The sequence below is a fragment of the Gossypium hirsutum genome, chromosome D09 (genome assembly GCF_007990345.1).
Source record: "Gossypium hirsutum isolate 1008001.06 chromosome D09, Gossypium_hirsutum_v2.1, whole genome shotgun sequence".
Taxonomy (NCBI): Eukaryota; Viridiplantae; Streptophyta; class Magnoliopsida; order Malvales; family Malvaceae; genus Gossypium; species Gossypium hirsutum.
The window spans coordinates 51,305,453-51,333,104 of NC_053445.1; the positions used below are offsets into that span (position 1 = coordinate 51,305,453).

General features: G+C 33.4%; 3 protein-coding genes across 12 annotated transcripts; 2 read left to right on the forward strand and 1 right to left on the reverse strand.

Annotated features, from left to right (window-relative positions):
- The first annotated feature begins 2,125 nt into the window (after window positions 1–2,125).
- On the forward strand, window positions 2,126–16,643 carry LOC107928500 (probable phosphoinositide phosphatase SAC9). 4 transcript variants are annotated; one of them, XM_016859737.2, is made up of 15 exons: window positions 2,126–2,208; window positions 2,703–2,795; window positions 2,899–3,497; window positions 4,470–4,602; window positions 5,252–6,468; window positions 7,024–7,131; window positions 7,273–7,443; window positions 8,175–8,414; window positions 9,219–9,653; window positions 10,637–11,446; window positions 12,690–12,887; window positions 14,415–14,864; window positions 14,970–15,200; window positions 15,474–16,085; window positions 16,357–16,643. In XM_016859737.2, the coding sequence occupies exons 2-14, from the start codon at window positions 2,783–2,785 to the stop codon at window positions 15,759–15,761; spliced, it is 4,893 nt and encodes a 1,630-aa protein (XP_016715226.1). In that variant the 5' UTR covers window positions 2,126–2,208; window positions 2,703–2,782; the 3' UTR covers window positions 15,762–16,085; window positions 16,357–16,643. The 4 variants fall into 4 exon arrangements, with proteins under 4 accessions (XP_016715226.1, XP_040957233.1, XP_040957232.1 ...); XM_041101299.1 differs by having other exon boundaries at window positions 2,129–2,208; window positions 2,700–2,795; XM_041101298.1 differs by lacking the exon at window positions 2,126–2,208 and adding an exon at window positions 2,264–2,439 and having other exon boundaries at window positions 2,700–2,795.
- Window positions 16,644–18,012: 1,369 nt separating this feature from the next.
- On the forward strand, window positions 18,013–20,623 carry LOC107928430 (sm-like protein LSM36B). Of its 7 annotated transcripts, none has more exons than XM_041101302.1 (5): window positions 18,105–18,236; window positions 18,859–18,919; window positions 19,294–19,439; window positions 20,165–20,278; window positions 20,362–20,623. In XM_041101302.1, exons 3-5 carry the CDS (start codon window positions 19,325–19,327, stop codon window positions 20,406–20,408), a joined length of 276 nt encoding a protein of 91 aa, XP_040957236.1. In that variant the 5' UTR covers window positions 18,105–18,236; window positions 18,859–18,919; window positions 19,294–19,324; the 3' UTR covers window positions 20,409–20,623. The 7 variants fall into 7 exon arrangements, with proteins under 7 accessions (XP_016715154.1, XP_040957236.1, XP_016715152.1 ...); XM_016859663.2 differs by having other exon boundaries at window positions 18,122–18,241; XM_016859662.2 differs by lacking the exon at window positions 18,105–18,236 and adding an exon at window positions 18,244–18,339.
- Window positions 20,624–21,168: 545 nt separating this feature from the next.
- Window positions 21,169–27,618, reverse strand: LOC121203457 (integrin-linked protein kinase 1). Its single transcript, XM_041101304.1, has 12 exons — window positions 26,960–27,618; window positions 26,428–26,502; window positions 26,221–26,325; window positions 25,405–25,490; window positions 24,299–24,419; window positions 23,544–23,623; window positions 23,286–23,348; window positions 23,049–23,170; window positions 22,847–22,932; window positions 22,362–22,486; window positions 21,973–22,104; window positions 21,169–21,389 (listed from the first exon to the last, which is right to left on the reverse strand). Exons 1-12 carry the CDS (start codon window positions 27,368–27,370, stop codon window positions 21,383–21,385), a joined length of 1,413 nt encoding a protein of 470 aa, XP_040957238.1. The 5' UTR covers window positions 27,371–27,618; the 3' UTR covers window positions 21,169–21,382.
- Between the last annotated feature and the right edge of the window lie 34 nt (window positions 27,619–27,652).

Genomic DNA, 27,652 nt, shown 5'->3' on the forward strand with positions numbered 1-27,652 from the left:
ATTAGTTAATATTATTATATTTTAATAAGAATATAGAAAAATTATTATAACTTGTTGTTAATATTTTAATATATGAAATATAAATTTTAAATATTTTTAAGCAATAAATATTAATTATTTATAAAATTTAATTAGAATATATAAATATAACCATTAAATATTTAAATATAACCATTAAATATTTGTAATTAGTATTTTAAAAAATATATTTTTTATTTTTAATTAATAATTTTAACACATTTGTAATTAAGCACAAAAAAAGGAAAATACTATGTTATTGGAGAGGTGAAAAAGTAATTAAGCACCAAAAGTGTTTTTGGGAGAGGAAAAGTTTAAATTTTTAGTTTCTCCTTTTCAAAAGTGCTTTAAGCTAAAAATTTAAGCTAAAAGCAGCTTGTTCTTCACAGCTTTTTTTCCAAAAGTACTTTTGGAGTAGAAGTACTTTTTTAAATAATAAAGAACTGACCCTTAATTCAATTAGTTGATAATTTAAATTTGTTAATCTCATATTTGAATTTATCCGAATTCAAAATTCATCCAATCTAAAATTAATTTAAACTCAATAAAATGATTTAATTAAGTAAATTGAAATGATTCAATCATCATCAAGACTAATTCAAACCTTATCATTTAAAATTAATAATTTAAAGTTTATAAACTTTAATACTAAAACATAAAACAAAAGTTTTAACTTCAACCAAAAATCGCGTATTAAATTAAATTTAAATAATTAAATAATGAAAATTTAGAGGGAAGTACAGTGAGAGAACAAAGAATATCAACCTCTTTCAATTATACAACATGCATTTTAGCAATGTAAAGGAATTGGACTTTTATGCGGATCTAAATGAATCGTCTTGTTTATAGTGACGAATTTTATATGTGTTCTTAATAAAAAAAATTATCAAATACTCAACTTGAAATGAAAAAATGTAAAGGGTGAACTTCATTCGTTTTAGTCACTTAACTAAAAAAAATACATATTGGTCACTAAAGTTTTAGAAATGTTTTTTTTTGTCACTCAATGGTTAAGCCACATTTTTTTAATTGGTATAATAATAATTTTAGTCCTTATTTTTATACTTTCTATCAATCTAATCCTCATTATATATAAAATGATAAAAAATGAATTTCTTTTTTAAAATTTAGAAAACTCTAAAAAAAATAAAAATAAAAGTAGATAAAAATTTCAAAATTAGATTAAGCAAGAGAAAATTGTTAAACTCTCCCAATTTTCTATCTATATTACATGTATAGAAATATAAAATATCTAATCTTTAAAGAAAAAAGAAAAGGATAAAAACAATCAAGCAAAATGATTGTTTTTTTTATTTTTATTTTTTACCTCTTATGTTTCTTGACACAACTTTTTTTGTCATAGGAAAAGAAAAAATTGACAATATAATTTATTTTTACAATATTGGTTTTAAAAAATGATTTAAATGGATTAAATTTTTGAACTGAGTCTGAAAAAAAAAAGTTCATGATTTATTTTGTATTTATTAGGTTAAAAAAATGACATCAAAATAATTTTTAAAGCTTTTATAATATAAAATTTGGATGTAATTTAGGTGCATGGAATTTTACTTTAAGATATTATTAATTTGATTTTTTTTAAAAAATTCAGAAATATGTTATAATTTAACTTTGTTTTGTTTTGTTTTTAATTTGTTATTGAATTCTATTAAATGATATTTTTTTTATTTTCCATACATATTAATTCGTCAACAACAACTTTTTTAAGATTTTATTTTTATAAATTTTTATGTAGAATTTTCAAAATTTCAAAATTAAATTGAGTTTTTTTTATTATTTTTATATAAAATCAAGGTTAAATTGATAGAATATATAGAAGATGAAAGCTAAAATTGTTGTTTTATAAATTAAAAAAGTAACACTTAATATTTGAGTAAAAATTAATTTCGAGAACTTTAGTGACTAAATTATAACTTTTTTTTAGTTAAGAGATCAAAACAAAAACTTAATCATAACTTAGTCACTAAAGGTTTAGTTTACCCAAATATAAAAAATAGATTAAAAGAAAAAAAACCCCTAACCAAACAGGTCTTTAATATAGTGACGTGGCCATGGGTACTTGGATAACAGTTTCTGCACGCAACCGCAGACAATCTTTTGTTTTTCCTTGGTCTTTTAAACCTTTTTATTCCCTTCGTGCCTGCTTTGTCCTTCCGATGTTCCCACTTTCCGGTCAGTTCATTTGCTTTTCAATTTTAGATAATAAAACATATTTATTTTCGTTTCTTTCATTTCCCAAAGTTTCTCTTAATATTCATCCATTTCATTTTATAATTCTTTTTGTCAGAGTCAATTAGTACTAAATTAGGTGAAATTGTGATTCTTTTTTGTTCGATGATTAATTCGATTTGGGATCGTAGTGCAAGAACGAGAAATCAAGTGGTCTTCTTAGTTTTAGCTTAAGTATTTGTTTTTCTATTTTTATTCATTTTTTTAGTTTATTATTGCATGTTTTAGATCTCAGGAACAAGGAAAGCTAAACTTTGTGATCTAGATTTTGGGGAATTCATTTATAATTATATCGCATCGTTTTTCTGATTCAATGCGATTGGCTTTTCATTCATGGGGAGTTTATTTCTCTTCAGATTTGAATGTATCTCTTGGTCATTTCCTCAATTTGTTCACGTAAATAAGAGAAATTTTTTTATTTAATTTTGTTTTAGCAGGTTATTGAGTTTCCCCATCAAGGATAGTGAAAATTGTGGATTTTCTGGAACTTTTTAGTTGTTAGTTCCATTTCGAGCGCATGGAATCACCAGGTGATTAGATTTTGTATTTATTTCTTTGGGTTAATTGTGGTTCTTAGTGGGTGGTTAAATATAGTTTACTGCTTTAGCTGATTATATCTGGTTATACTTGTAGGTGGTGGTTCAAGAAGCACATCTGTTGTTGTGGTTACATTGGATACAGGTGAAGTTTATATTATTGTTACCTTGTCTACTAGGAGTGACACGCAGGTTATTTATGTCGATCCAACAACTGGGGTGCTTCGCTATCATGGGAAGTTTGGTCTTGATGTTTTTAGGTCCGAGAATGAAGCATTGGATAATATTACCAATGGATCTCCTTGGCAGTGTAGGAGTAAAATTCATGCCAGAGCAATATTGGGTTATGCCGCCTTGGGAAGCTATGGGTTACTTCTTGTTGCTACAAAGTTAGTTGCTAGCATTCCCTATTTGCCTGGTGGGGGATGCGTGTTTACTGTCGCTGAGAGTCAATGGATCAAAATACCACTTCATAATCCTCAACCTCAGGATAAAGGAGAAATAAAGAATGTACAAGAATTAACAGAACTTGACATTGATGGGAAGCACTACTTCTGTGAGACAAGAGATATATCTCGACCTTTTCCAAGTCGCATGTCCCTGCTCAGTCCTGATGATGAATTTGTTTGGAATGGATGGCTTTCAATGCCTTTTAAAAACATTGGGTTGACACAACATTGTGTCATTCTTCTGCAGGTTTTGCTTCATACTCGGTATCTTCAATTTAATGCTCATCTGATTTTTTTATGCAATTTCTTTCTAGATAGAGTATTTGCTGGTTTACTATCCATGTGGTAGTAAAATGTTCTATTTGTGCAAGGCATGTCCTTGACTGTTTTGTTGTGACATTCTCTGCATGTATATACTTGTTGCTGTATGCATGTAGAATGAGAATCATTGCATGAAATTGATAATTGATGCCAAATTGTTTAGCGGAGGAATGGATAAGTAATAAGTTATAGGAATTGGCGTTTTATGTTCCAAGTTTGGTGACTCTATGGAAGTGTTTCTAGACACTTATTTTGGTGATGTAATTGCTTTACAAGATATACTTTCCTCAGAGTTTACATTCCAAACATGCATCTTTCGTAGTTGGTTTTTATCAATTTATAAACTGGATTAATTAATGATAGAGCATGAAAATACATGACTTAAAACATGAATCAGAGCTTCAGATCAAATCTCTCTGAAATTCCGCCTAATTAACTTTAGAATTAAATAAATTAATGCAGTTAAACTTGCTATTTCCTGAAGCAGTAACACATTGAATGACTGGAATTTCTTATTTTATTGTCATCTTTGAATATTGTTCACTTTTTCTTCTCTAATTGCTATTACTTGTTCATTTTGAAATTAATTTTGCACATAAAATTCACTATCAGAAAAATGTTCTGGGTAGTGTTAATTTTTTTTTGGTTGGGGTTGGGAACTTGGGGTGTTCCTTTAATTGTGTCTGAGCATCTAAAATAGCATGATTAATCTATTTTGTCTTCCCATCTTTGTCTCCTAAAAGTAAGCCTACAACTATATCATAATATCTTGTGATCCTGTTAAAGCAATTTTCTATGTCTAACCTACTTTAATAATATTGGTAACTAACATGATAATATAATGTCTAGATTTGGTTAATATTTTAATACTTCTTTCTTACTAGATATTATTGTATAGGGGTTTGCAGAAAGTCGAAGTTTTGGAAGTTCAGGTCAGGTAGAAGGGATTGTTGCTCTCACAGCTCGTCGAAGTAGGCTGCATCCTGGTACTCGATATTTGGCTAGGGGCATAAATTCCTGTTTTAGCACAGGTAAGATGAAGTTACTATTTTTATCCCACGCCTATGTAGACATGGTTGCTAATACCTTCTCCTATCAAAGCTACTCTTTTCTTTTCTTTATTCTTTTTTTTTTTAAATAACTTTTTTGTTTTTCTATTTAATGCTTTATGTTGAATTGACTTGTATTTCTGCTGGGAGGTGATTGACAATAGCTTAAAGTGCGTGATTATACTGTTTCTTTGAGGTACAATGATGTGTAGTTTTGCACTAAAGTAACATGCTTGTTATGTGACCATGGCAGATGTTGTTAGTCTTGCTATGAGTTTGATGTTGCATAAATGCCTAATTGGTTTGAGAATCTCTCGATGACACTTCACTTGATCTACACTAAAGTATTTTGAGCAATCAGAATGAGAACTGTGAAAATTTATTCAAGATGTGTATAAACTTGCAACCCTAAATTGGTTTAGATTAAAATAAATAATGAAACCTTCTTTTCAAGTGTTTCCACCTTGTTTTCTGTGTATTTCATGTCATGCAGATGCAAGTTTCTTTATTATTGTTTAAATTATTATTTTTATTTCATTTTGAATCACTCCATTTTGCCTTGGCTTTCATCCCACTTTGTTTGTTATTACATGCATTTTCTTGTGACTTAAAAGAACATTTATATTCATAGGGAATGAAGTAGAGTGTGAACAGCTTGTATGGGTGCCTAAAAGGGCAGGTCAGAGTGTACCCTTTAACACATACATTTGGCGACGGGGCACAATACCAATCTGGTGGGGCGCTGAATTAAAGATGACCGCTGCTGAAGCAGAAATTTATGTTTCTGATCGGGAACCTTATAGAGGAAGTTCACAATACTATCAAAGATTAAGCAAACGATATGATTCTCGTAACTTAGATGTTGGTGTTGGCCAAAATCAGAAGCCAAAGGCTTTTGTCCCAATTGTTTGTGTCAACTTGCTTAGAAATGGAGAAGGAAAGTCTGAGTGCATTTTAGTTCACCATTTTGAGGAATCACTAAACCATATTAAATCCACTGGAAAACTTCCTTATACTCGAATTCATTTAATAAATTATGACTGGCATGCCCGAATAAAGTTACAAGGCGAACAACAAACAATTGAGGAGTTGTGGAAACTTCTAAAAGCACCTACTCTGGCTATAGGCATTTCTGAAGGTGATTATTTGCCTTCGCGACAGCGACTTAAGGATTGCAGAGGTGAAATCATCTACAATGATGGCTTTGAAGGGGCCTTCTGCTTAAGATCCCATCAAAATGGTGTGTTGCGTTTCAATTGTGCAGATTCTTTGGACAGAACCAATGCTGCTAGTTTCTTTGGGGCACTGCAAGTATTTGTTGAGCAGTGTAGGCGGCTTGGGATATCTCTTGATAGTGATTCAACATATGGTTACCATCCAGTCAATAACTATGGTGGGTATACTGCTCCCCTCCCACCTGGTTGGGAAAAACGAACTGATGAAGTAACAGGGAAAACTTATTATATTGATCACAATACAAGGACCACAACATGGAATCATCCATGCCCAGATAAGCCATGGAAGAGATTTGACATGACATTTGATGAGTTTAAGAGATCAACAATATTATCCCCTGTATCTCAGCTAGCAGATGTTTTCCTGCTGGCTGGTGATATCCATGCAACACTGTATACAGGTTCTAAAGCCATGCATAGCCAAATTCTAAGCATATTTAATGAAGAAGCCGGAAAGTTCAAGCAGTTTTCTGCAGCGCAGAATCTGAAAATCACTCTTGAAAGGAGATATAAAAATGCAATTGTGGATAATTCTCGTCAAAAGCAGTTGGAGGTGTTCCTTGGATTAAGGCTTTTCAAGCATCTTCCATCTGTTCCTCTTCAACCTCTACACGTACGTAATTCTAGTGTCTCTAGATTTCAGGTTTAGCATTACAAACTGACACTGGTGGTAGTGCTGTACCGGCCCTGGCTTGGTAGTAAATGTTCAATAGACCATCAATCTTTTCTTTTACTTCAAATAATTTTGTTTTCTGGACAATTTAGCATTCGACTTTATATGGGTATAAGAAACTCTGAAACAATTGAATGAGACCTTCGATGGTAAACTATGTTGCTCAAACCAAACACATGCATTCTTGTGGCTACCTCCTGTGATAATTGATTATAAGATGACAATTAACCAATAAGTTAGTAACTGATTCAGTATTTTGATTCGTAACATATGCTATTGAAACCATTGAGTTTGTTATTTGGATTACCATGCCACATTCCTTGGATTATAAGTATTTTTTAAACTTGTTTATTAGAGTTTTTTTGTTTCAAGTAAGCACTCAGTTTCCACTTAAGGATTTATTTTTCGTCTAAAAGCAATATTTAATTTGAATGAGTTCTAGTTGATTTTTCTGTATGTATCAGCCTACATTCACTACCTTACTGTTCGTCACAGGTACTTTCTCGACCATCTGGTTTCCTTCTTAAACCAGTTAGCAGTATGTTCCCAACCTCCAACGGTGGAGCTAGTCTACTGAGTTTCAAGAAAAAGGATCTAATCTGGGTACTAATAGTATTTCTTTTCATCATCTAGGAAAACTATTTTGTAACTTAGTAATTCTACTTTGCCCTTCTCTATATTGTTGTTATTGGGTTTTCTTTTTAATTATTTGTTGGAATGCATGCATCTACTTGTTTCTTTCAGGTTTGTCCCCAAGCTGCAGATGTGGTTGAGCTTTTTATCTATCTTGGTGAACCCTGCCATGTCTGTCAGCTGCTACTCACAGTTTCCCATGGTGCAGATGATTCAACTTATCCTTCAACTGTTGATGTAAGGACAGGACGTAACCTAGATGGGCTTAAGCTGGTTGTTGAGGTTCGTTTACTTGCATCGTCTTTCACCAATTCTCCTTAGGTTGTGAGGTGTATATTTGCCAGTTTGCCTTGTATGATTGTAGTCTAATGCTTCTACCTTGAACTTTTATGAAATTCTTTTACGTTTTGCTGGGAAGGGTGTAAAGTAAATTGAGAAGATGGAAAAATGGGAGGAGGAGAAAAGTGAAAAGATGGAAAACATATCTTTTATTTCCATTGGTGTGCTTGGTAGGAAATATGGAAACGTGGAAATAATAACTAACTTCCTTTGTTGCTCGATAGAAAACATATCTTTTATTGCATGATAGAGTTGAAAAATAAGATGAAAGAAAATGAAAATTATATTATTTTACCATTATTCCCTTTGTAAATTAAGATAAAAAGATAAAAATTTAAAATGGATAATCTCGTAAATATGCTTACTTAACTCACATCTCTCTCATTTTCTCTCTCATCATTCCAATTTGAAATGATTTGAGTTTATGCATTAGGGTGAAAAATAGTCATCTTTCCTACTTTCTTGACTCTCATTTTTCTTTCCTACCAAACACACTCAAAATTTATGTTCTTTTCAATTTTTCACTCTCCTTTTTCCATCCTTCCACTTTTCCACTCTACCAAGCACATCCATAAATTCCTTTCTCTAAAGTTTCCCTTAAAATAGAATGGTTTTTCCATTCACGCTGATTTCTTTTAGTAGTCTTCTAATCATGTTTTGGATTGTATTGACAGGGAGCTTCCATACCCCAGTGCGGAAATGGGACAAATCTTCTGATTCCCTTATCAGGTGCAATTAGTGCTGAGGATATGGCTGTCACCGGAGCTGGTGCACGCCTTCATGATCAAGTTACATCGTCTTTATCATTATTGTATGATTTTGAAGAATTAGAGGGAGAATTGGACTTTCTCACTCGTGTAGTGGCACTTACATTTTATCCTGCTGAGTCTGGAAGTCCTATGACTCTTGGTGAGGTAAAGGCAGTTCTCATGTGTTGCCTGATGTTCTGTATGTCTTATCTAAATTTGCCTCTTTATCGCGCAATTACTGTGTCTGCTGGAATGGGTGTTATATGCATGTATGGAGTGTTTGAGTAGAGGTTTAGTGCTAGATGAATAAAGTAATATGGAGTCATCAGAAAGAGATTGCATGGTGTTAATGTGAGGTATAAAGAGGCAAGAAGGGGGTTGGAGAGAAATTAGAGCTGTTAATGTGAGGTATAAGCAGGTCTCACTTTTCAGAAATGTGTTGCCTGATCTAGTGTATTTCTTTTATTCTAAATTTGCCTCTTTGTTGCACAATTAACTTGTTTCACTGGACTATTTGTCGTGGGCATGTAATGGGTATTTGAAAGTAGAGGTTTAGTGATAGATGAATAAAGTTATAGGAAACCACAAGAAAGAGATTGCATCTGATTATTTTTGCTCTGCATTATTAATTTTTTATGCAAGAGCTCAAGGAGGTTGTAGGGAAATTAGAGCTGTTAATGGAGTAAGATCTTTCAAGCAAAGAAACTGTGTTATTGTGATTATGGATAGCTTTATAATTTTCATAAACATTGGGGGGAATTGCAGTTAAATATACTGTGCCATTTTCTTCTCTTAGATACAATGTTTCTCTCCATCCATCTGCAATTGCATTGACAATTTTGAATATTAATTCTAATTTTCTTTCCTACCTGCTTCTTTAATATGTTTCAGTCCTCATTTTATTTTGATTTAGGCAGTTGGTTTGCTAATGCTTGCTAATGATTCTGTAAGTATTGAAATTATTTATAGGTAGAAATCCTTGGAGTTTCTCTCCCCTGGAATGGTGTATTTGCTAATGAAGGGACTGGTGCCAGACTAACTGAGCTTGCAAAGAAATCTCCAAAGGACAGCAATTCTTTTTTGTCCAGTTCAGACACAAACCCATTTTCTGGCAGTTCTCTATCCAGTCAAGCTGTGTCAATATCTGCAAAACAGGGTTCTGCAAATGATTTGGTTGACCTATTAACTGGAGGTGACATGCTTTCTGAACCTGTTCCTCAGCCAGTTACGGAAAATGTTACTTACGGGGGCGGTGACTTGCTTGATTTTCTGGACCAGTCTTTTGTGGACTATCATGGTCCTGAAACTGATCATAAACCCTCTACATCACAGGATGGAAGGCCTCAAGATAGTGCTACACAGAAGTACATAAACTGTGTAAAATTCTTTGCAGGGCAAAGCATGGTATGTTATTACATGTGACTTGTCTGTTTCTTTGACCTCATATGTTCGGGGAAAACTAATAAAATCCTAAATATTCTCTCCATTGAAAGCTCTGGTCCTCCACGAGTCAATTGAACTGAATGCCACTTATGATTCCTTGTTGTCTTCATTTATTTATTTATTTTTTAACTTTTTTCATTTACGATTCTTGATCAGGTGATTGCTTTTTGTATTGTAATGAGTTTACAGATGCTTCTTTGTTTTTTCTCCATCATATGTGTCAAATAGAAGATAAATAGGAATTGGTCGTAGAAAGAGCATCCAGGGATGATATTCTCATTGGTATCTAATCTGTTGTGTACATGTCTGATTTCATATTTGATCAATGGTCTGTTAGTTCAAGCTATGTATGTATGCTCATGAGGGAGTGAGAATTTATAGTTCAGTATTTTTGTTTTCTGGATCCTTTTACATCTTTTACAGGTAATGATCTCTAAAGCTTCCTTTATTCAATGGGAATTTACTATTTTTGACCATCCTCCCCTGGCCCCATCCCCAACAGTCATTTGCTCAATTGAAGTCTGCATGAGAACTTTTTATTGTTACAATTAATTTGAAATTTTCTTTCAGTGATTAACTAAAAGCTCCAAACTTGTCCAAAGTATAACCCATCTATACCAAAAATGAGGATTAATTCCTGGGAACATTATAATGAGGCAAAAGGTGATGTATCTATGGGCCTCAGTTCCCTGTTTATCTGAATTGCTGCATCTCATCTTGATTGAGAAAGGTTACGGATATCCACCTATTCCTCTTCTTATTTCATTGGAAAATACTCATAATGTTGACTTTTGATTTTTTTTTTCTTTGTGGGTGTAGCATGAGCTGAATGCATGTATAGGCTATAGAGAATATATATTCTACTTGTTACATGAAGTTCCAGTAGATAAATATTCAAGTTTTTAGATTATTAACTTGCCCATTCAATTTATCCAATTTTGCAGGAAAGAAAGCTAAACTTCCTTGAAGCCATGAAGCTAGAAATTGAACGCCTCCATCTGAATATTTCTGCAGCTGAAAGAGATAGAGCTTTATTGTGTATTGGAATTGATCCGGCAACTGTAAATCCAAATTTTTTGCTCGATGAATCATACATAGGAAGACTATGCAGGATTGCAAGCACCCTTGCTTTGCTTGCGCAAGCTGCTCTCGAGGATAAGATTAATGGTGCTATTGGTCTTGGGAATATTGAGGATAATGTTATTGATTACTGGAACATCAGTAGAATTGGGGACTACTGTGCTGGTGGCAAGTGTGAAGTGCGTGCTGAGACTAAGGCAACTCGGTCTGATTCCTCTGCGTTGCCATCTACAGAAGGTTCAAAATCTATCTTCTTGTGTTCTCAATGTCGGAGCAAGGCTTGTCGAGTTTGCTCTGCAGGGAGAGGAGCCCTTCTTCTGCCAAATTATTCAAGGGACACGATGAATTACAATGGCTTGTCTAACCAAGTTGGTCTCACTACAAATCGTTCAGAGGCACTGGACAGTGTTATTTGCAGGAAGTGCTGTCATGAGATAATTCTTGATGCATTGGTCTTGGACTATGTTAGGGTCTTGATTAGCTCACGAAGAAAAGTCCGTGCTGATAGTGCAGCACATAAAGCTCTGGATGAGGTTACAGGATCCTCCTTCCTGGGTAGCCTTTCTGAAAGGAGTCAGTCCTCTGGTAATCAGAGAGCTGCTAAAGTTTTGAAACAATTACTTAATAGGGAAGAGTCACTCGCGGAGTTTCCATTTGCCAGCTTTCTACATTCGGTATAATCTTGGCTTCTATTTTGATATGCTGATCACATTGTTCTTTTATTGATGCAATGTCTGGATTAGTTGAATGGTTCACTTGAAATAACCTGGTTTACTATGTATTGGCATGATAAGAGTTTCCATTTGCCAGCTTTCTACATTCGGTATAATCTTGGCTTCTATTTTGATATGCTGATCACATTGTTCTTTTATTGATGCAATGTCTGGATTAGTTGAATGGTTCTCTTGAAATAACCTGGTTTACTATGTATTGGCATGATAAGAGTCTGCTACTAACTATCCTTTTAGGTTCAGCCTAAATCGAGAAGGATATGGAGGATTCTATCTTCTCCTGCCTTATGCTTCTTGTCTACCATCATCATTCCAAGCTATGAAATGCATTGCATCTTTTGTCCTATGCCAATGACCTGTTGCCTCATTAAAAACAGGAACCTATTTGTATTTCATTATGAGGTTAATGGCAGATTTGATAATTGAACTATAGTCAATTGTTCGATTTGATGCCTTAAGTTCAAAATGAGCAATTAGGTACTTGAGCTTAAATGAAACATATTTCATATTCAAAAAGTGATGCTTCTCCAATGGCCAATAAAAACCTGACAGCTGGTACATTTTGGTAAGCTATTGGAGATATGTTGGGTTCCCTTCTAACATTGTTAGAGAAATTTGCAATGTGTTCTCAAGTAGAAGCAAAGTTCGTGTACCCTAATTGCACATTTTTTAAACTTTAGGTGCCAAAAATCAAATATCTGACTATAATTGGGTTATCAAATGCATTAATGTATTTTTTTAAGTGCCTAGTTTGTTCTTCTTGGCAAATGAATCAATTAGGAAAGCTATTCTTTTTGCTAGAAAGACTAGGATTGCATATTAAGTGCATTGCCCCAATTTCCTATCATTATTTGAGTTTTGAGGCGAAAACTTTTAAATAATTTTGTGATATTATTACTAAATTCAGTATGTGGAAAATTTTAAAAAATTTGATAAAATGGAACTTTTATCCTTTTTATCAATCTCAGACTTATCTAGCATTTCTAATAATAGACATGTCTAGAAAGTCAGGATGGAGAAAATTTAATTTTTTGTCCGTAGAGGATGATTAAGGAATATGCGGGTTCTGGTACTATGTAATCTTCATGCTACAAGTTTTATGCTTCATATTTTTTGTAGAGAAAAAACCATTTGAGATGCTTTGATTTAGTCTTTCATCACCTAACCACATACAATGAAACTGTAGGTTGAGACAGCTACAGATTCAGCACCGCTCCTGTCGTTACTCACTCCACTTTATTCTGGATCACCACATTCATATTGGAAGGCTCCCCCTAATACTACGTCTGTTGAATTTGTTACTGTCCTTGGCACCCTTTCAGACGTCAGTGGAGTTGTATTGGTTGTTAGTCCATGTGGCTATTCTGAAGCTGATGCTCCCTTGGTACGTATACCATTCTTCCTGCTGTATGTTATCTTGTTGAAGTAAATTGATAAGGCCTACCGGTGTGCGTGCATCATTCTTAGAAGCAACTTCTAGTTAATATATTCTCAATTATGCATCACTCCTATATAGCAAATGTTGAACAACTGTTATGGTTTTAGATTAGTGTCTATTTTCAGTTATGTTTTAGTCCAGAAAATGTTGTGCTTTAGTTACACAAAGACCCCTTTTGACATGCTTCTAAAGCATAACATGTTTCTAATGTCATTGCAGTATAAAAAATACATTAGAATGCTTCCAAGATGAAAGTATAACAAGCTTCAGCATTGAATATTTAAGCAATAAAGAAAATGCTGTTATTATTATTATTTTGGACAAACCAATTTTTTTATTCATCAAAACAAATATGCAAAACCTATACCATGAAATAACAGACTGCTTAAGCATTAAATGATTAGGGAATAACAAGAGTTGTTGAAATCCGAATTAGCGCTTAGATCAGTAATTTTTTACTCCAAGTCTCAGGGTTGCACTGTCATCCTGTTGATTCTCTTCCATCTATCTCCTGAAATTTCTCAAGAATACTGCTAACATCTTATAGGAGTGAGAATTGCATCAGTGGAACTTTCCTTTATTCATGAGTCTTGCTGGCCAGTTAAGTACACTAGGCTAGCCTTGTAACAACTATAATTAGTGCTTTCCCATAACACCAACCACCTAGCTGCCTGTGTAGGCTATACAACTGTAGTATTTGCTGCTAAATATGCTTTGAAAAGGTACAAACTGAAAATAAATGAGCTCCAGTCTCAGCACTCATAAAAATTAAACAATTAACATTAATAAGAGATAGAATGCATCAATTAATCTCCCAATTCTGATGCTTGATAAAAAAAGCAGTGGTCCTCAACATAAGTAGTTTCCTCCAACCCCAGCTGTGATATTGATAAGGCTGAATCTGCCACAACTATTTGCTCTTAGAAATTTATGTATTCATTATGCTGTCTTGTGCTTGTGCTATCAGCCCAGCGTGATATGGATGTATTTTGTACTCGGCCACATATTCTTTCTTTGTATTTGAGCCAATTAAACTTCTTAGGCAGTACTTTAGAGTGTCTCCAAACTACTAATTAAGTGTACTAGTTTTTCTTTTAGGAAATGTACCAGTATTGATGCAACTATTTGCTTGTCATGCATAACATAATTATGTATATTGTTTGGATATGTCTGAATATGTGAGCTGCATTTGTTATGCACCTCTTTTTTCTGCCTCTAATACTATATTCTTTGATATTGTATAGCTACAAAACTTATTATTCTTATTTTTGTCATGCCCTGTTATTTGTGTTTTGTTGTATCAACCTGTATGTATCATATTGTTTCATTGCTCCATTTGTCATAGGCCTTTAGTTTCTTTTACTCGTCTAGCAATTTTGTTTCAGGTTTCATTTCTGCAATAAAAAAGGTAGTCTTTTTAAGTTTTCGCAAGGTTATGGATTCTTCTGAATAGCTTCTTCTGTTATTACACAGGTCCAAATCTGGGCAAGCAATAAAATAGACAGGGAAGAAAGGTCCTGTGTTGGAAAATGGGATGTCCAGTCCCTGATATCCTCGTCACCAGAATTTTATGGACCTGAAAAGTCAACCAGAGAAGATAAGTTGCCCCGTCATATAAAATTTACTTTCAAGAATCCTATTAGATGTCGCATTGTTTGGATAACACTGCGCCTTCAGCGGCCTGGTTCAAGCTCTGTAAATTTTGGGAACGACTTCAGTTTATTATCTCTGGATGAAAATCCCTTTGCACAAGAAACTCGACGTGCCTCTTTTGGAGGAGCAACTGAAAGTAGTCCATGCCTTCATGCCAAACAAATAGTGATAGCTGGAATCCCTGTGAAAAAAGAGACGGAGTTTACATCGTCAGAAAGCTCTGACCAGAGAAACTGGCTGGACAGAGCACCACAGTTAAATAGATTCAAGGTAATATTTACATGCTTCAATCCACTGTTTATGCATTGTTCCAGTGTTTTGCTCTATGGTCATGATGTGTATGCATCGCCCTTGTTAATCCTTCTTCGCTTTCAGGTTCCAATTGAGGCGGAGAGGCTAATGGACTACGATCTGGTCTTAGAGCAGTATCTACCTCCATCTTCACCATTGCTTGCTGGATTCCGACTGGATGCTTTTAATGCAATAAAACCTCGAATTACCCATTCGCCTACTTCAGATACAGATATCTGGGATACGTCAGAAACATTTTTAGAAGATAGACATATCTCTCCAGCTGTTCTATATATTCAAGTATCTGCACTCCAGGTATCTGTTAAGACCTGTCTTTATGGTACTGCTTTTTAATTTTAACCTGGATATTAGTACTGAACCCTATTTTTAGATTTTGAAGAGTTCAGTACTAAAATTAGCTTCCCTTTGTCTGATTTTTGTTTCATACTATTTAACAGTTTTGGCTAATTTTTACAAAAGTTACAATTATATTCTAGAAAAAAAAAAAAACTTTTGTGTGCTATTCAGGATTAGGTTTTATCTTTACTTTGACATTTTCCTGGGGAACTTATTAGAACAATATTACAGGAAGGAATAGGATCCAACATGGTGACTATTGCAGAATACAGATTGCCGGAGGCCAAACCAGGGACAGTAATGTACTTTGATTTCCCTAGACAATTACAAACACGAAGAATCTCTTTCAAACTTCTGGGAGATGTTGCAGCATTTACGGACAAGCCGGCGGAGCAGGATGATTTTAGTTTTAGAGCTCCTGCTGTTGCTGCAGGCTTGTCTCTGTCAAATAGAATCAAGTTGTATTACCGCGCTGATCCTTATGATCTTGGCAAGTGGGCTAGCCTTTCCGCAGTTTGACATTACTTTAACCCAGGTGGAAAAAATGGGTTTAAAGATTGGTTTTGGGTTTCTTTGTGCTTGTTTTCATATTCATATATGTGTATGTTGTATATTAGCATAGAAATTAACAATTTAATATCTATTGGTGTAATAAATGATTTGAGCCCTTGAGAATTTTAAGTGATCTATCTTACTTCCTGGATGAATTTGTTGAGAAAATAGGCCTTAGCCTATTTTAATGAGTATAAAATCGAGGCCTTGTTACAAGAAAATCCATGCTGCTATAAGTGCTGACCCAGCTGCCAACAAGTCTGAAATGGAGCCTCCTAACCAGCACAAGAGGTTGGTTTTTTATGTGCTACGACCTATGTTACTCGGAACTCTTCAATTCGTTTTAAAAAATACCTGTGTTTGATATCTGTGTTCAAAACATGTTTTAATACGAGACATGGGGTATAATTCTCGGAATACATAAACAAATTTTAGATATTAAATATATACTCTTGTCACAGAATAATCGGTAACATAACAGAATTTGTATTTGTTTTTAAGTTTATACAAATCTTTTATGTATGTATATATATTTTTACCATGTTCATGTTTATTATTGCAGATTCAACTTGAAGAAGCTGACAAATGAATAAAGGAAAGCTAAGCTGATTGAAGGATTAAACATTCATAATGCTGCAGCTGGTGCTGATTATGAGGAAGATGACTGAATGTTGAATGCTGAATGCTGATTTCAAAGGCTCTAAAATAATCAAAAGTACATTTTTCAAGTTATAATTATGTTTTTTTTGTTTTTTTGTTTAGATTGAACATGATTTCATTTCAATTCAATGATTTTTTTCCCTGTATGCAAGTTTTCAGTTTTAATTCAATAGAGATTTCAATTTCATAGCTTTGGGATTGCATTGATGTGGCAGATTATCATTTTAAATCTATAATTTTAATCCTTTTTTTTTTTCTCTTGCTCTTAATTTATAGCAATGTGTTCGATTACGGTGTTTTCTTTCTGTTGGTTTAAGTTATTGAATTGAATTATTCAAGGCTTTTTTTTGGGACAAGGTTTGCATATAAAACAGAATAAAACTTTATAATTTCATAAACGATTACTTAATTTAAATACAGGATTGTGTTAGTCTACATTCTAAAATGCCATTAATTTGAAGGAACAAATTGAAATAATATCAAAATTTTATTTGAATTTAAATATCTAAATATAAAATATCATTTGAAAATAGTATTATTTCTTGTTAAGAAAAAGAATGAAAAAAAAAACAGTTTTCCTATTCATCTGCATAGAAGAACGTAAAGATTGAGCGAATAAATTTCATGCAAAATCCCACCAAACAAATACATATCCAATACAAGGCATTTGCTTCAGCTAAATAAGGTAAGAGAATGCCAGCTTAGCCGGGACAATCTCACCCACAAAACTTATGTTTTATGGGGTTATGATTTGTGGCTTAACATCTTCCATTTGAGCATGAGTGTTGAAAATTGTTAGAAATTAATAAAATTATTTAAAACTAATTCATTTCTTAAATAATATAAAAACTTATTTAGAAACTATAAAAATTTGATTAAAACTTATTAATTATAATAAATTATAAATTATTAAAACTTATGAAAACTTGATATTTTAAGTCAATCAAGTTGGTGAGTATTATTTTATTATTTTCTTATAATTTTTAATATATTTTTATAATTTCTTATAATTCATAATGATTATCTATAATTTTTTTATAATACTTTAAAATATTTAATAATTATCTTTAATTTTTTTATAATTCTTAATATTTTTTTATAATTTCGTATAACTTTTTATATTTATCTAATATCATATTAGATGTGATATTTTAAATAATTATTAAAAAATTTATGTCTTTATAGGATTTTGTTTTTAATTTTTTAAATTATTTAGTAATTTGACAATAATGTCACATTAGAATAAGGTAGACGGATAAAATATGTTTGAATGTATTTGGACTGACGTTTAGATGTTTTTATGAGCCGGGCCGAGGCACAAATCTAAAATATTTTTTAAGCCCAAGTTCATTATTGAGCCGGACAACTCAACCAAAAAACTCATTTTAATATTAGAAAATTAATAAACTATTAAAATTATATATTAGTTGCTATTTTATATTTTTTTATAATTAAAATTTAATTAAAAATATTTTTTATTATTTAAATTAAATTCGGACAAGATCGAGTAGACCGAAAGTTCGAAAGTTCAAAAATTATTGTTCAAGCCCAACCTAATCAGGTTGGGCGGACTATCCCACCTAAACTAGTAATAATGTCAATTCTAAGTCAACTAAGAATTAATCAGATTTTTTAAAAATGTTTTGGGCTAAAATATGCCACGAAAATAATCATTAGAGGCTACACAGTCCATTTGAAAATCGGGATATTATTATGGGCTATCTTACTAATACGGAATTTTCTTTGTGATTTGTCGTCAAATTGATCAAGAAACTCAAGGAGGTAAGGTAAGCACTGTTTGCTATAAATTGTTCTCGTATTTAAGATTTTGACTAGCACTTTATTGTAGGGGATTTTCTTGTTTAAATTTGAATGAGATGGTTGGGTCAGTTTCATATGATCTTGTTCAGCTTTTGTTTAGGCTTTAGCTTTTTCAACTAATAACATCTTTGGAACGTGATTTATCTTGAAACCTAACCTGTGTCTTTCGTCAATTTGTTCTGAATTTTTGTGATGATGACCTGGACATTAATGGATATTCTTTTTAATAGAAAGCATAGGTTTTTGGGGTTGATATTTAGCTTTTTTCGGTACCTTTTGACTGCATCTGGTTGAAAGGTGGTAGGTGTTTGCAGTTTCATAGCTAAATCCCATGTTGTTATTACTTATATGGATTTTTCCTTTTGTTGATCTAGAAAAATATTTACCCATTAAGTTTTTGGTGGAAAGTATTAGCTTTTATTTAGGAAATAAGGGGAGGAATTTCGAGTTCTATGTTGCAGTATCAGGAATTTCGAGAATTATAAGGGATTAGGGCATTTTTAATCTAAGTTGTGAAATAACTACTTGTCTACAATTTATTGATACTTTCTTTTTAATAATAGAAAATTATTATTACTTCTAGGTTGGGAGAAAGCAGAGCTTAAAGGGTCTTTTTGGTTTTTGTTTTCCGATCCGGTAGCTAGGTATGGAATACCTTACCTTTTCGTGTTTGTGTAGATTTCACAATAAATGTGTTATTAGTTATTACATATGAAGATGGCTTGCTGGGTTGAACTGTTGAAGTTACACTTGCTATATTGTTATTGATCGTGGCAAAAGAGAGCCTGTTAATAAGAATTTTGTTTGAAGAAGCAGCTCTAGCTGTTTCATTATGTTTGTTACCCTAGATTCATAAGCATGCTTGGTTTATATACATATATAGGTTAAAAATCTTGGCCCCTTTTGTGTGCTTTGTGGTTCATTGTTTCTTATTTACCATCACAGGATTATTAACTTCAAATATATTTCTGGTAAATTGATCATTCTCGAAGTTTTGAACTGTCTTATATTTTTTCAGGGGTGCATTTCACTAAAGGTTGATAAGGAAGATGAGTGGAGCTGGAGAAAAAGGGTCAACAACTACAAAAACACCTGCTGATTTCCTCAAATCAATCCGTGGGCGACCCGTTGTCGTCAAGCTGAATTCTGGTGTTGATTATAGAGGTTGGTCTCTTTGCATTTGTACTTTTGCTCTACTATTGTTTCCTCTATGTGTGGTTCTGTTCCATTTTGCTTTCCGTATTTACTTTTTGTATTTTGAGGATTGATTGTTATTTATTAACTTGCTAAATTAAGTGAATAATAGAGCACCTTGTTATTGTCTGGCATTAACAGCTAGTTTTAGTGGTTTTTGTCTGGTTTAATTTGCATAGTTTCTTTATTTTCATGCATTTATAGAATTTAGCTCAAACTCTCAGGAAAGAGAAAACGTAATTGTATTTTCTATGGTGATTGAAGTCTGTTTGTTAAGCAGCTAGTGAGAAGATTACTCACCTTTTGCATAATGTTGAATGAACATGTTGGAAGCTATTCAAAACTTATTGTGTTAACATGTACTGTTATCGGATGCGATCAGTCATTCAGGATGTGGTGTCACCTTGCTGTTGTATTTTTGTTTCCACTTAAGAGCAACAGAGAGAGTAATACTCAGAATGAATATAACAGGGAGACATTTATGTGTCATTATTATTATCAATATCATTTTCTCCAAGATATTCGAGATACCTGTACAGCATTACGGTGATTGACTGCATAATTTATGTTATGAAATTGCTTTCTTGCATATATAAACGGGTAGTAGTGGAATTTAGAAGCTATGGGTCTATTAAGTGTTTTAGAAAACAGGGAAAGCTGAGTTTTATGTCCTTAATGTTCCTCTCCTTTTGCAGGTATTCTAGCTTGCCTAGATGGATATATGAACATAGCTATGGAACAAACAGAAGAATATGTCAATGGACAGTTAAAAAATAAATATGGCGATGCTTTTATTCGCGGAAATAACGGTACTTGTTATTCGATGTACTTATCTACTTTTATTTATATACTTAAGCTGTCAATGATGGTGAATTTCATTTCATTTATGCAGTACTTTATATCAGCACATCAAAGAGGACATTGGCAGATGGGGCTTAAGTTGTGTTGGCAACTGCAACAAAGAATCATTCTTATGATAAAATTGTTTGTAGAATCTTTAAGTATTTTAGATATTATAACTGAGAGTATTTTAGATCATCTTTAATCAAAATCATTGAAACTTCTGTTTGAAGCTTTGGAAGTAACAGATGCTTTCATTCTAAGCTATGGATTCGGATGTGATGTGAATGTCAAATATGAGTATATATGTCCAACATGAGTATGATTAAATTTTTTAAGTTTTTCTATTAAGTATTTGGATTAAGTACTGAAATTTTCAGACACAGTACTTGAGCAAGGTAGACTCTGTTTTAACTTGCATCTTTTATCATATTATGAGTCATTTCTTTTCGAAACGAACAAAACCAAAGTTTTTTAGAAAATTGAAGGTTGTGGGTCGAATTAGGTTTGGTCAGTCATTGTGTTACAAAAAAAAGTTGTTGGTCCTGAAAAATATGTCATTCAAATTTGAATTATCCCACTCGAAATATTAAAAGGAATTAGATTATATACTTTGAAATATTAAAAAGGATTAGATTATATACTTTGAAATTATTTAAAATTATCGAATAAGATCTTGATCGTGTTGACAAATTTTAAGATTGTGGGCCTTTAAAATTGAATTTCAAACACTATATCATCATGAGAATCTCACCATTTTATATAGAGTTATTTAGGTTTAAGTATAAAAATATTTTGATTTTTGATTTATTGCACTTTAATTCACTACTAAACATGGATCCAAATGCAATAGGAAAAGTAGATTAATAATGCTGATTAGTAATTTTTCCATTAGCGTCCATAATGTAAGCTTCTTTCACACATTATACATAGTAAGGAACTTTTCCAGCTCCTTAAGAGAAGGGAGGAACAATTTATATAAGATACAATCTTTAAGATGAAGCTTCAAAAAAGATCGGAACCTCTTTCGTAATTCTCCATTTTTCTCTGCTTCGAAGGAACCAAGCTTTACCTTATTTCCTGCAATGATTTTGCATTATATTATGAAGCAAATTAATATTTTTTTGGAATTACAAGATTTGATAGAACCAAAGGCCAACAAAGTTATCTTCATTCACCTAATGCTTGCTAAATAGGGGTATGTGTGCATGTCCGCTCACTTGCGTGTGTATGCAAAGTTGTACGTCTCATATATATGTGTGCGTGTGTTTGCATGTGTGAGTGCTCATGTCTATCCTAAGTTCAATTTCTCAAGTAGAAGACACTCAAAAAACGCACACAGGGAAATGGCGCCTACAGATGTTTACATCATTTTGATTCCAACATAACGAAGCTAGTCCTAAAAGTTCAATATACGATATAGTATTTTCTAACAATCCCCTCTAACTTTGCTTGTACCAGTAAATAATCCATTCCATTGTACTAACAGTCATATTACCTAGTCCTTTTGGAAAACCAGAAGGCATCTTAATCAGAATTTCAGTGTAAAATAGCCTTGAGCATTTCAAGGGGCAAAAGAAACAATCTCAACCCTTAGCAAAAAACTTTGGATATGTTCATGATATGTCAAGGAACTAAGTTAAAGAAGGAGGTAGAAGCATACCAAGGAAGCTTGAAGGTATCTTTCCACTTCCCATGTTTTGAGCAGTTAGCAAATACTTTGTCTAATCGTACAATGATCTCCGAAAAAATTGGTCTGACAACAGGATTTGGATCCCAGCATTCTTCAATCAGCCTGTTCATATATTACAATGATAGTAAAGCTTAGAATATTTGCTTATGTATAGTTAGAACAAAGATAAACCTTGGGAGGCACTGCAATTTTTTTCTCTTTATAGGAAAAGATAAGAAAAGAGAAAACTTGGGTCTTTCTATTCAATTAAATTTACAAGGAACGAAAACAACAAACAGACACATGCAAAACACTCTGTCGTTAATTCAATGAACTTAAAGCAAGGAAAGTAAGCTCTTCATATCTAATCATAAACTTACTCTCTTAAGTCCGGAGGATAACTTTTTGACTTGGCCTTGAATGGTGGTCTTTTTCCTTCTAAACACATCAATTTCACAGCCTCTTCAGCGGGCATGTGATGAAAAGGTGTTACTCCTCCAATCATCTGAACTCGAACAAGAATAAAACAGAAACAAGGGGTTATTACCTAGTTTTAACTAAAATGCTGCTTTGAATGACCTGAATAATTACTTCCCTCAACCCCCTCTTGAAAGATCCTCACGTTGACTTCTGATTCTCAGTCAACTCACACTCTCTCTTGCACACAGAGGTGATCACAGAGGAAATGGTTACCATGAAGGAAAGAATTGAGCATATGTTTTCTTAAAAATACAACAAATTCACTGTCTGAAAGATGTCAGCAAGAAAAAACAAGGAATTGGAACTATTAAAGACATCTAAACTCCCTTCAGCCAGAATGTAATGTTTGTGTTAGTCGTAAACAAACTTTCCATAGAAAATGTACCTCATATAGCATGACACCAAAAGAATAAGAATCAACACTTCGATCAACTATTAAGTTTTTATAAACCTCAGGTGCCATATATATATCTACAATCAGAAAATGAAAACAAATCAGTGGCCACAGTTTCACCATTAGCAGAAAGAACAGATACATCGTACTTATATCAAACGTCCAGACCAAAGTCTTCTTATAAAAAACTCACTTGATGGATCAACATGAGCACCTGGGTTTGATAATTTTGCTTTGTCATATGATATGTTTGACAATCTTAACAAGCCAAATCCAGCTACCTTCAACTGACCTCCACTATCCATCAAAACATTTCTGGCACCTTACCAAAATTTCAAAATTTAAAGAACAGTACATCACATGAGTACATTGAAAAGTTCAACTTGCAATTTCTGCAAGCATTATGTGAGCTTCTACAGTGTTGTCTTACTTTGGCTTTAAATCGCAGTGAATTATTGGATCTGATTTATATTCATGGAGGTAATTCATTCCCCTGTAATCAAGAAAAAGTAGTTATAAAGAAGAATCAGAAGAAACAAATTACTATACCATACATGTTTAAATAAAGGATAATGTAGAACAGAAGAACAGGGAACATATTCAGCGTATTATTGTCTGAGTTTCGCATGGGTGACAAAAGTGATCGTACAGACAAATACTCTTGAATTACAAAAAAATTGGTACATGCCTCGCAATGTCAAGAGCAAAGTTTAAAGCTTTATGTGGCGATAAACGCCCTTTCTTGTGAAGGTAGCATCCCAAGTCACCCTGAAATACAGATCATCACCATAGTAATGTTAAAGAGGTGAGCGAAATACCAAATACTTCTCTAGACAAAGAAAATTTGCTGCCAGAACATTCCTTGAGGTATAACAGATTTCAATAACCAAACTCAAGAATCACACTGGAAAAACTAAAAGGACATACAATCTCTGGAATACGTTCAACCAAACTGAATTAAAACTACGTGCAATAAATTTGAAACATCTGAAGTTCTAATATATAAATGGAGAAAGAAAACAAAGTCGAATCCATAAATGACTGAAGATGGTTGTGAGGTTAAGTCCGGTAATTAAGAAACTACTCCAAGGCAATATATGTGTCTGTTCTGAATTCCTTTTTTCTCCACCAATCACTGCATAGTGACCTTGGTTGCAAAATAGACATCCATCCTAATTCTTTCCCCAGATCTAATATTTCTGCTAGCATTTTATATCTTAAAACCATGTAAACTATATGGGATGAAACTTTCGGGCCTGCAAAGAAATCTCCATCATCTAGTAATCACACTTCTCTACTAACTGGAGAAGCAGTGTGTTTATCTTCTATCATAACTGGAAATAGAAGCATGATATATACAGATAAAATAGACAAATCGACAGAACACAAACGCAGACAAGATAGTCAAGGAGCATGCACGGGAAGAAGGGGAGACAAGCTTACTTTAGAATGATACTCGGAAACAATCATCATGGGAATATTTTGTGTAACAGCTCCAACAAATTGAACCACATTAGGATGTCGGACTTTCTCTAATATAGTTAGCTCATGCTTGAAAGCAGCTCTGTTAAGGGAAGAGATTCGAATGGAGTTTTGTGTTAGGCTCTACAACAAAAGTCAGGGTAAACAAATGGAAATCCCATCATCCCTTTAACAAGAATAGGAAAAATCACACAGCTATTAGGAAACAAGCAATTTACAGTAGCCAAATAAGTTAAGTGCCAAACTCCATAAACATTGAGACAACAAACTCATCTACTTAGCCATGTAACCTCAAAATCTGAACCACAACTTTTGGTGCCATTATGCCAGATGAGAAATTATTAAAGAAATCAGAGGCATATCCCTAATCAAACTACAGATATAAATGAAGAAGTGCATACTTGGTAAAATCTAAACCAATATTTTACAAATAAATAACTATAGTGTCCAGCCCAATATAAGGCTACTTAGAAAGTTGTTTTTATACCAGCTTTGTGCAGCATTAATTATTAAGACTAGAGTTATATTTTGGTCATTATTATTCCAAGAAATATCCCTTAGTTTCTTCTAGTTCGGAATTTAGACTGCAGAACTCAATCTCAGCTGATTGAAAGAAAATTAGCAACCATATTCATTTCTTTCCCTTTTCTCGAGGAATGGTGAAAATGTGTACTGGAAAACATCAATTCTCAAGTTAAATGCAGTCACAAGGCATTTAGACTATGTCAGAACCAGAATATTAGAAAAGAAGAAGAGGGTGTCAATGATTATTGTTTATATATACAGTTATTTTCATGGTCCACAAATGTGCATAAAAGTGGAGTAAAAAATTATATCAGTAGTTTTAGACACCAAAATGATAAGAAATAAACAAATTGTATTGCTATATGGACATCTAGATAGGAATCAGCATGTGGCATGAGGGAAACTTTCCAAGAAAGGCTAAGGAGCCAAGAAATGTATAAAGTTATATCTTAAGTGTGAATGACCGATGTCAAAAAGGAAACTTGCATGTGTTTACCTTCATAAGAGTCAAACACATAAAAGAAAACAAGATAAGTGCATACATAGTCTCAGGGTCTGAATAGCTGTCCTTATCTAGTATCTTTACAGAGACCTTCGTGCCATTCCATTTTGCCACTTGATATGATCCCTGGCAAGTGATTTATCAGATGTTAACAATCAATCTATAAAAAGCACAAAATAAAAAAGAAAAAAAGGAGCAATGTAGCTTTTTGACTCATCCAAAGAGGGACCATAAATATAAATTCATCAAGATGCAGATCATTAACATAAATCCGAGAGGCAAACTCTTACTTCCTAAAGTATGGTCAAAGGTATACCGAAAGTTTGCTTAAAGGAGCTACAGTATATTATTGGTCTAAAATTTAAGGAAATTATACAAAGACATATTCTTCTGGAAAAAAAAAATGAGGAAGTTTAGTCCTTTTGTAATATGATTGACAAATTCCAAGTTGTACAATAGAAGTGTAGACAACCTTTAATCTTAAAAGGCTATAAAGAAGACATGTCCATCTCAGCAATCTAAAATGTGTTGCTGTCAAGAATATAATACAACTGGTTGTTTTAACAAATTACTTACAATGCAGATGCCAAAACAAAAAAGTTGGGTGCATCTGACATCCAAACTAATCCCTCAACAATTTAGTTCTGTATAAGAATCATAAACGTGAGTAATCTTTCATCAATTCTAACAATTGCCCTCAAGAAACATCAAGCCTCTTGAAAGTGGAACAGGGCTGCGAGTGGAGCCAGTAATCATGTGAAAGCTGAGTGAATGAAATGCAGAATACTATCTGCAAATTTAAGCAATCACCATTCCCATTGGGCAATGGCGTAAAAGGAAGCAAAGTGAACCTTACCTTTGTTATACCATCGGACCTCCGAACTTGGAGCTCGGCTGGATTAAGCTCATACTCTGGAACTTCTTCAGGGTCAGAAACTGTCATTGGCGTCTTCCTGGTTTTCTAATATTATGTTATAAATGTAAGTATCAGTCTTCATATAGGAGCAAATCATTAATCACAAACGAAAATGTACAGATAGAAAAAGAAAAGTTATTAACGTACAGGAACACTGGCTCCGCAGGCCTTCAAGATATTGTACACATCTAGATTTCCGTAGTACTTGGCGTCGGCTGCTGCCTGCCAACGTGATTTTATTAACATTACATCACATGAATAAGTAATTAGGCGTATGCAGCACTATCAAGCAAATGAAAATTAAAATTCAGGGCCATTAGCATCTCTGCGCACAATTATCTAACTCATTTCTCTCCTTAACTTCTCATCCTAATTTGCCAAAGCCAAGCTGCAGATGATTTACCAATCTCAACAAGATCCAAATTCCTAATATTTAATCACATAAATCATTCAAAGCTAAACAGCTTAAATATCTAAACAAAATTTAATCCCAAATTTTAAATCTCCTTCGGAAAAAAATGAAAACAATAGTTAGATTATCCAATTTCAACAAAACCAACCAACAAATATAATTTATCACAATCATAACAATAAATTGAAATGAAACCTGCAAACAAATCCCAATTTTCCCCACAATTCAAAGAACTATGGGCCTTAAAAAAAGGGAAAAAGAATGTACCGTGCTACCCCAACGATCACGGGCATCAATATTAGCATTCCTACTAAGAAGCAACTTAACAACCTCAACATGACCTTCACAAGCAGCGACATGCAAAGCAGTACGGCCATCCAAATCAATACCATTAACATCCATGCCTTCATTTAATAGATCCTCCACTCCTTTGGTATCCCCTCTACAGGCCATGAACAGCAGCCGCATGGTGGAGTCCAAATTCTCCGGCACCGTCAGCTCTTCCTGGACGGAACTCCTCTGAACGGGGTCCACGGACGACTGACGGCCGAAGTTGAACCATTGGTTGTTCTTCCGTGGGTCCATAGACGACTGCCGCGAGAATTGGCGGCTGAAACCCCGTTTTAACGCCCTATTTGAGAACTGGCGGGAAACTTCTCTTTTTGTTAAGTTCTCCATGGTCGGTTTCTTGTGGTAGAACAAAAAAAAATGTAATCCCGAAATCAGGTAATGAAATTAAGAACAATGAAATACAAGGCTTCGAAAGATCGAGAGCCGAGAGGGAAAATAAAAACATGGGAACAAAGCTCAAGGCTCTCGATATCGAGCCAAGAGGAGAATGATCACCATGAAGAATCTAAGAAGGAGATGGTAGAGAGGGGATTTGAGATCCGAACCCAACGCATGCTAATAATATAGACAATTTTCAACTGAAAACCAGCGATAATGGCGTTCATGATA

What these genes read in the sequence shown, in the direction of transcription:
- LOC107928430 (XM_016859665.2), top strand. Translation starts at nt 19,325, where the DNA reads ATGAGTGGAGCTGGAGAAAAAGGGTCAACAACTACAAAAACACCTGCT. An exon ending in TTCTGGTGTTGATTATAGAG is followed by an intron (nt 19,440 to 20,164) that starts GTTGGTCTCTTT and finishes CTCCTTTTGCAG; the next exon opens with GTATTCTAGCTTGCCTAGAT. An exon ending in TTTTATTCGCGGAAATAACG is followed by an intron (nt 20,279 to 20,361) that starts GTACTTGTTATT and finishes TCATTTATGCAG; the next exon opens with TACTTTATATCAGCACATCA.
- LOC121203457 (XM_041101304.1), bottom strand. Translation starts at nt 27,370, where the DNA reads ATGGAGAACTTAACAAAAAGAGAAGTTTCCCGCCAGTTCTCAAATAGG. An exon ending in CCTGCGGAGCCAGTGTTCCT is followed by an intron (nt 26,326 to 26,427) that starts GTACGTTAATAA and finishes ACATAATATTAG; the next exon opens with AAAACCAGGAAGACGCCAAT. An exon ending in CACTGCGATTTAAAGCCAAA is followed by an intron (nt 23,171 to 23,285) that starts GTAAGACAACAC and finishes GTAAGGTGCCAG; the next exon opens with AAATGTTTTGATGGATAGTG.
- LOC107928500 (XM_016859737.2), top strand. An exon ending in TTCCTCTTCAACCTCTACAC is followed by an intron (nt 6,469 to 7,023) that starts GTACGTAATTCT and finishes TGTTCGTCACAG; the next exon opens with GTACTTTCTCGACCATCTGG. An exon ending in TCTTTGCAGGGCAAAGCATG is followed by an intron (nt 9,654 to 10,636) that starts GTATGTTATTAC and finishes CCAATTTTGCAG; the next exon opens with GAAAGAAAGCTAAACTTCCT.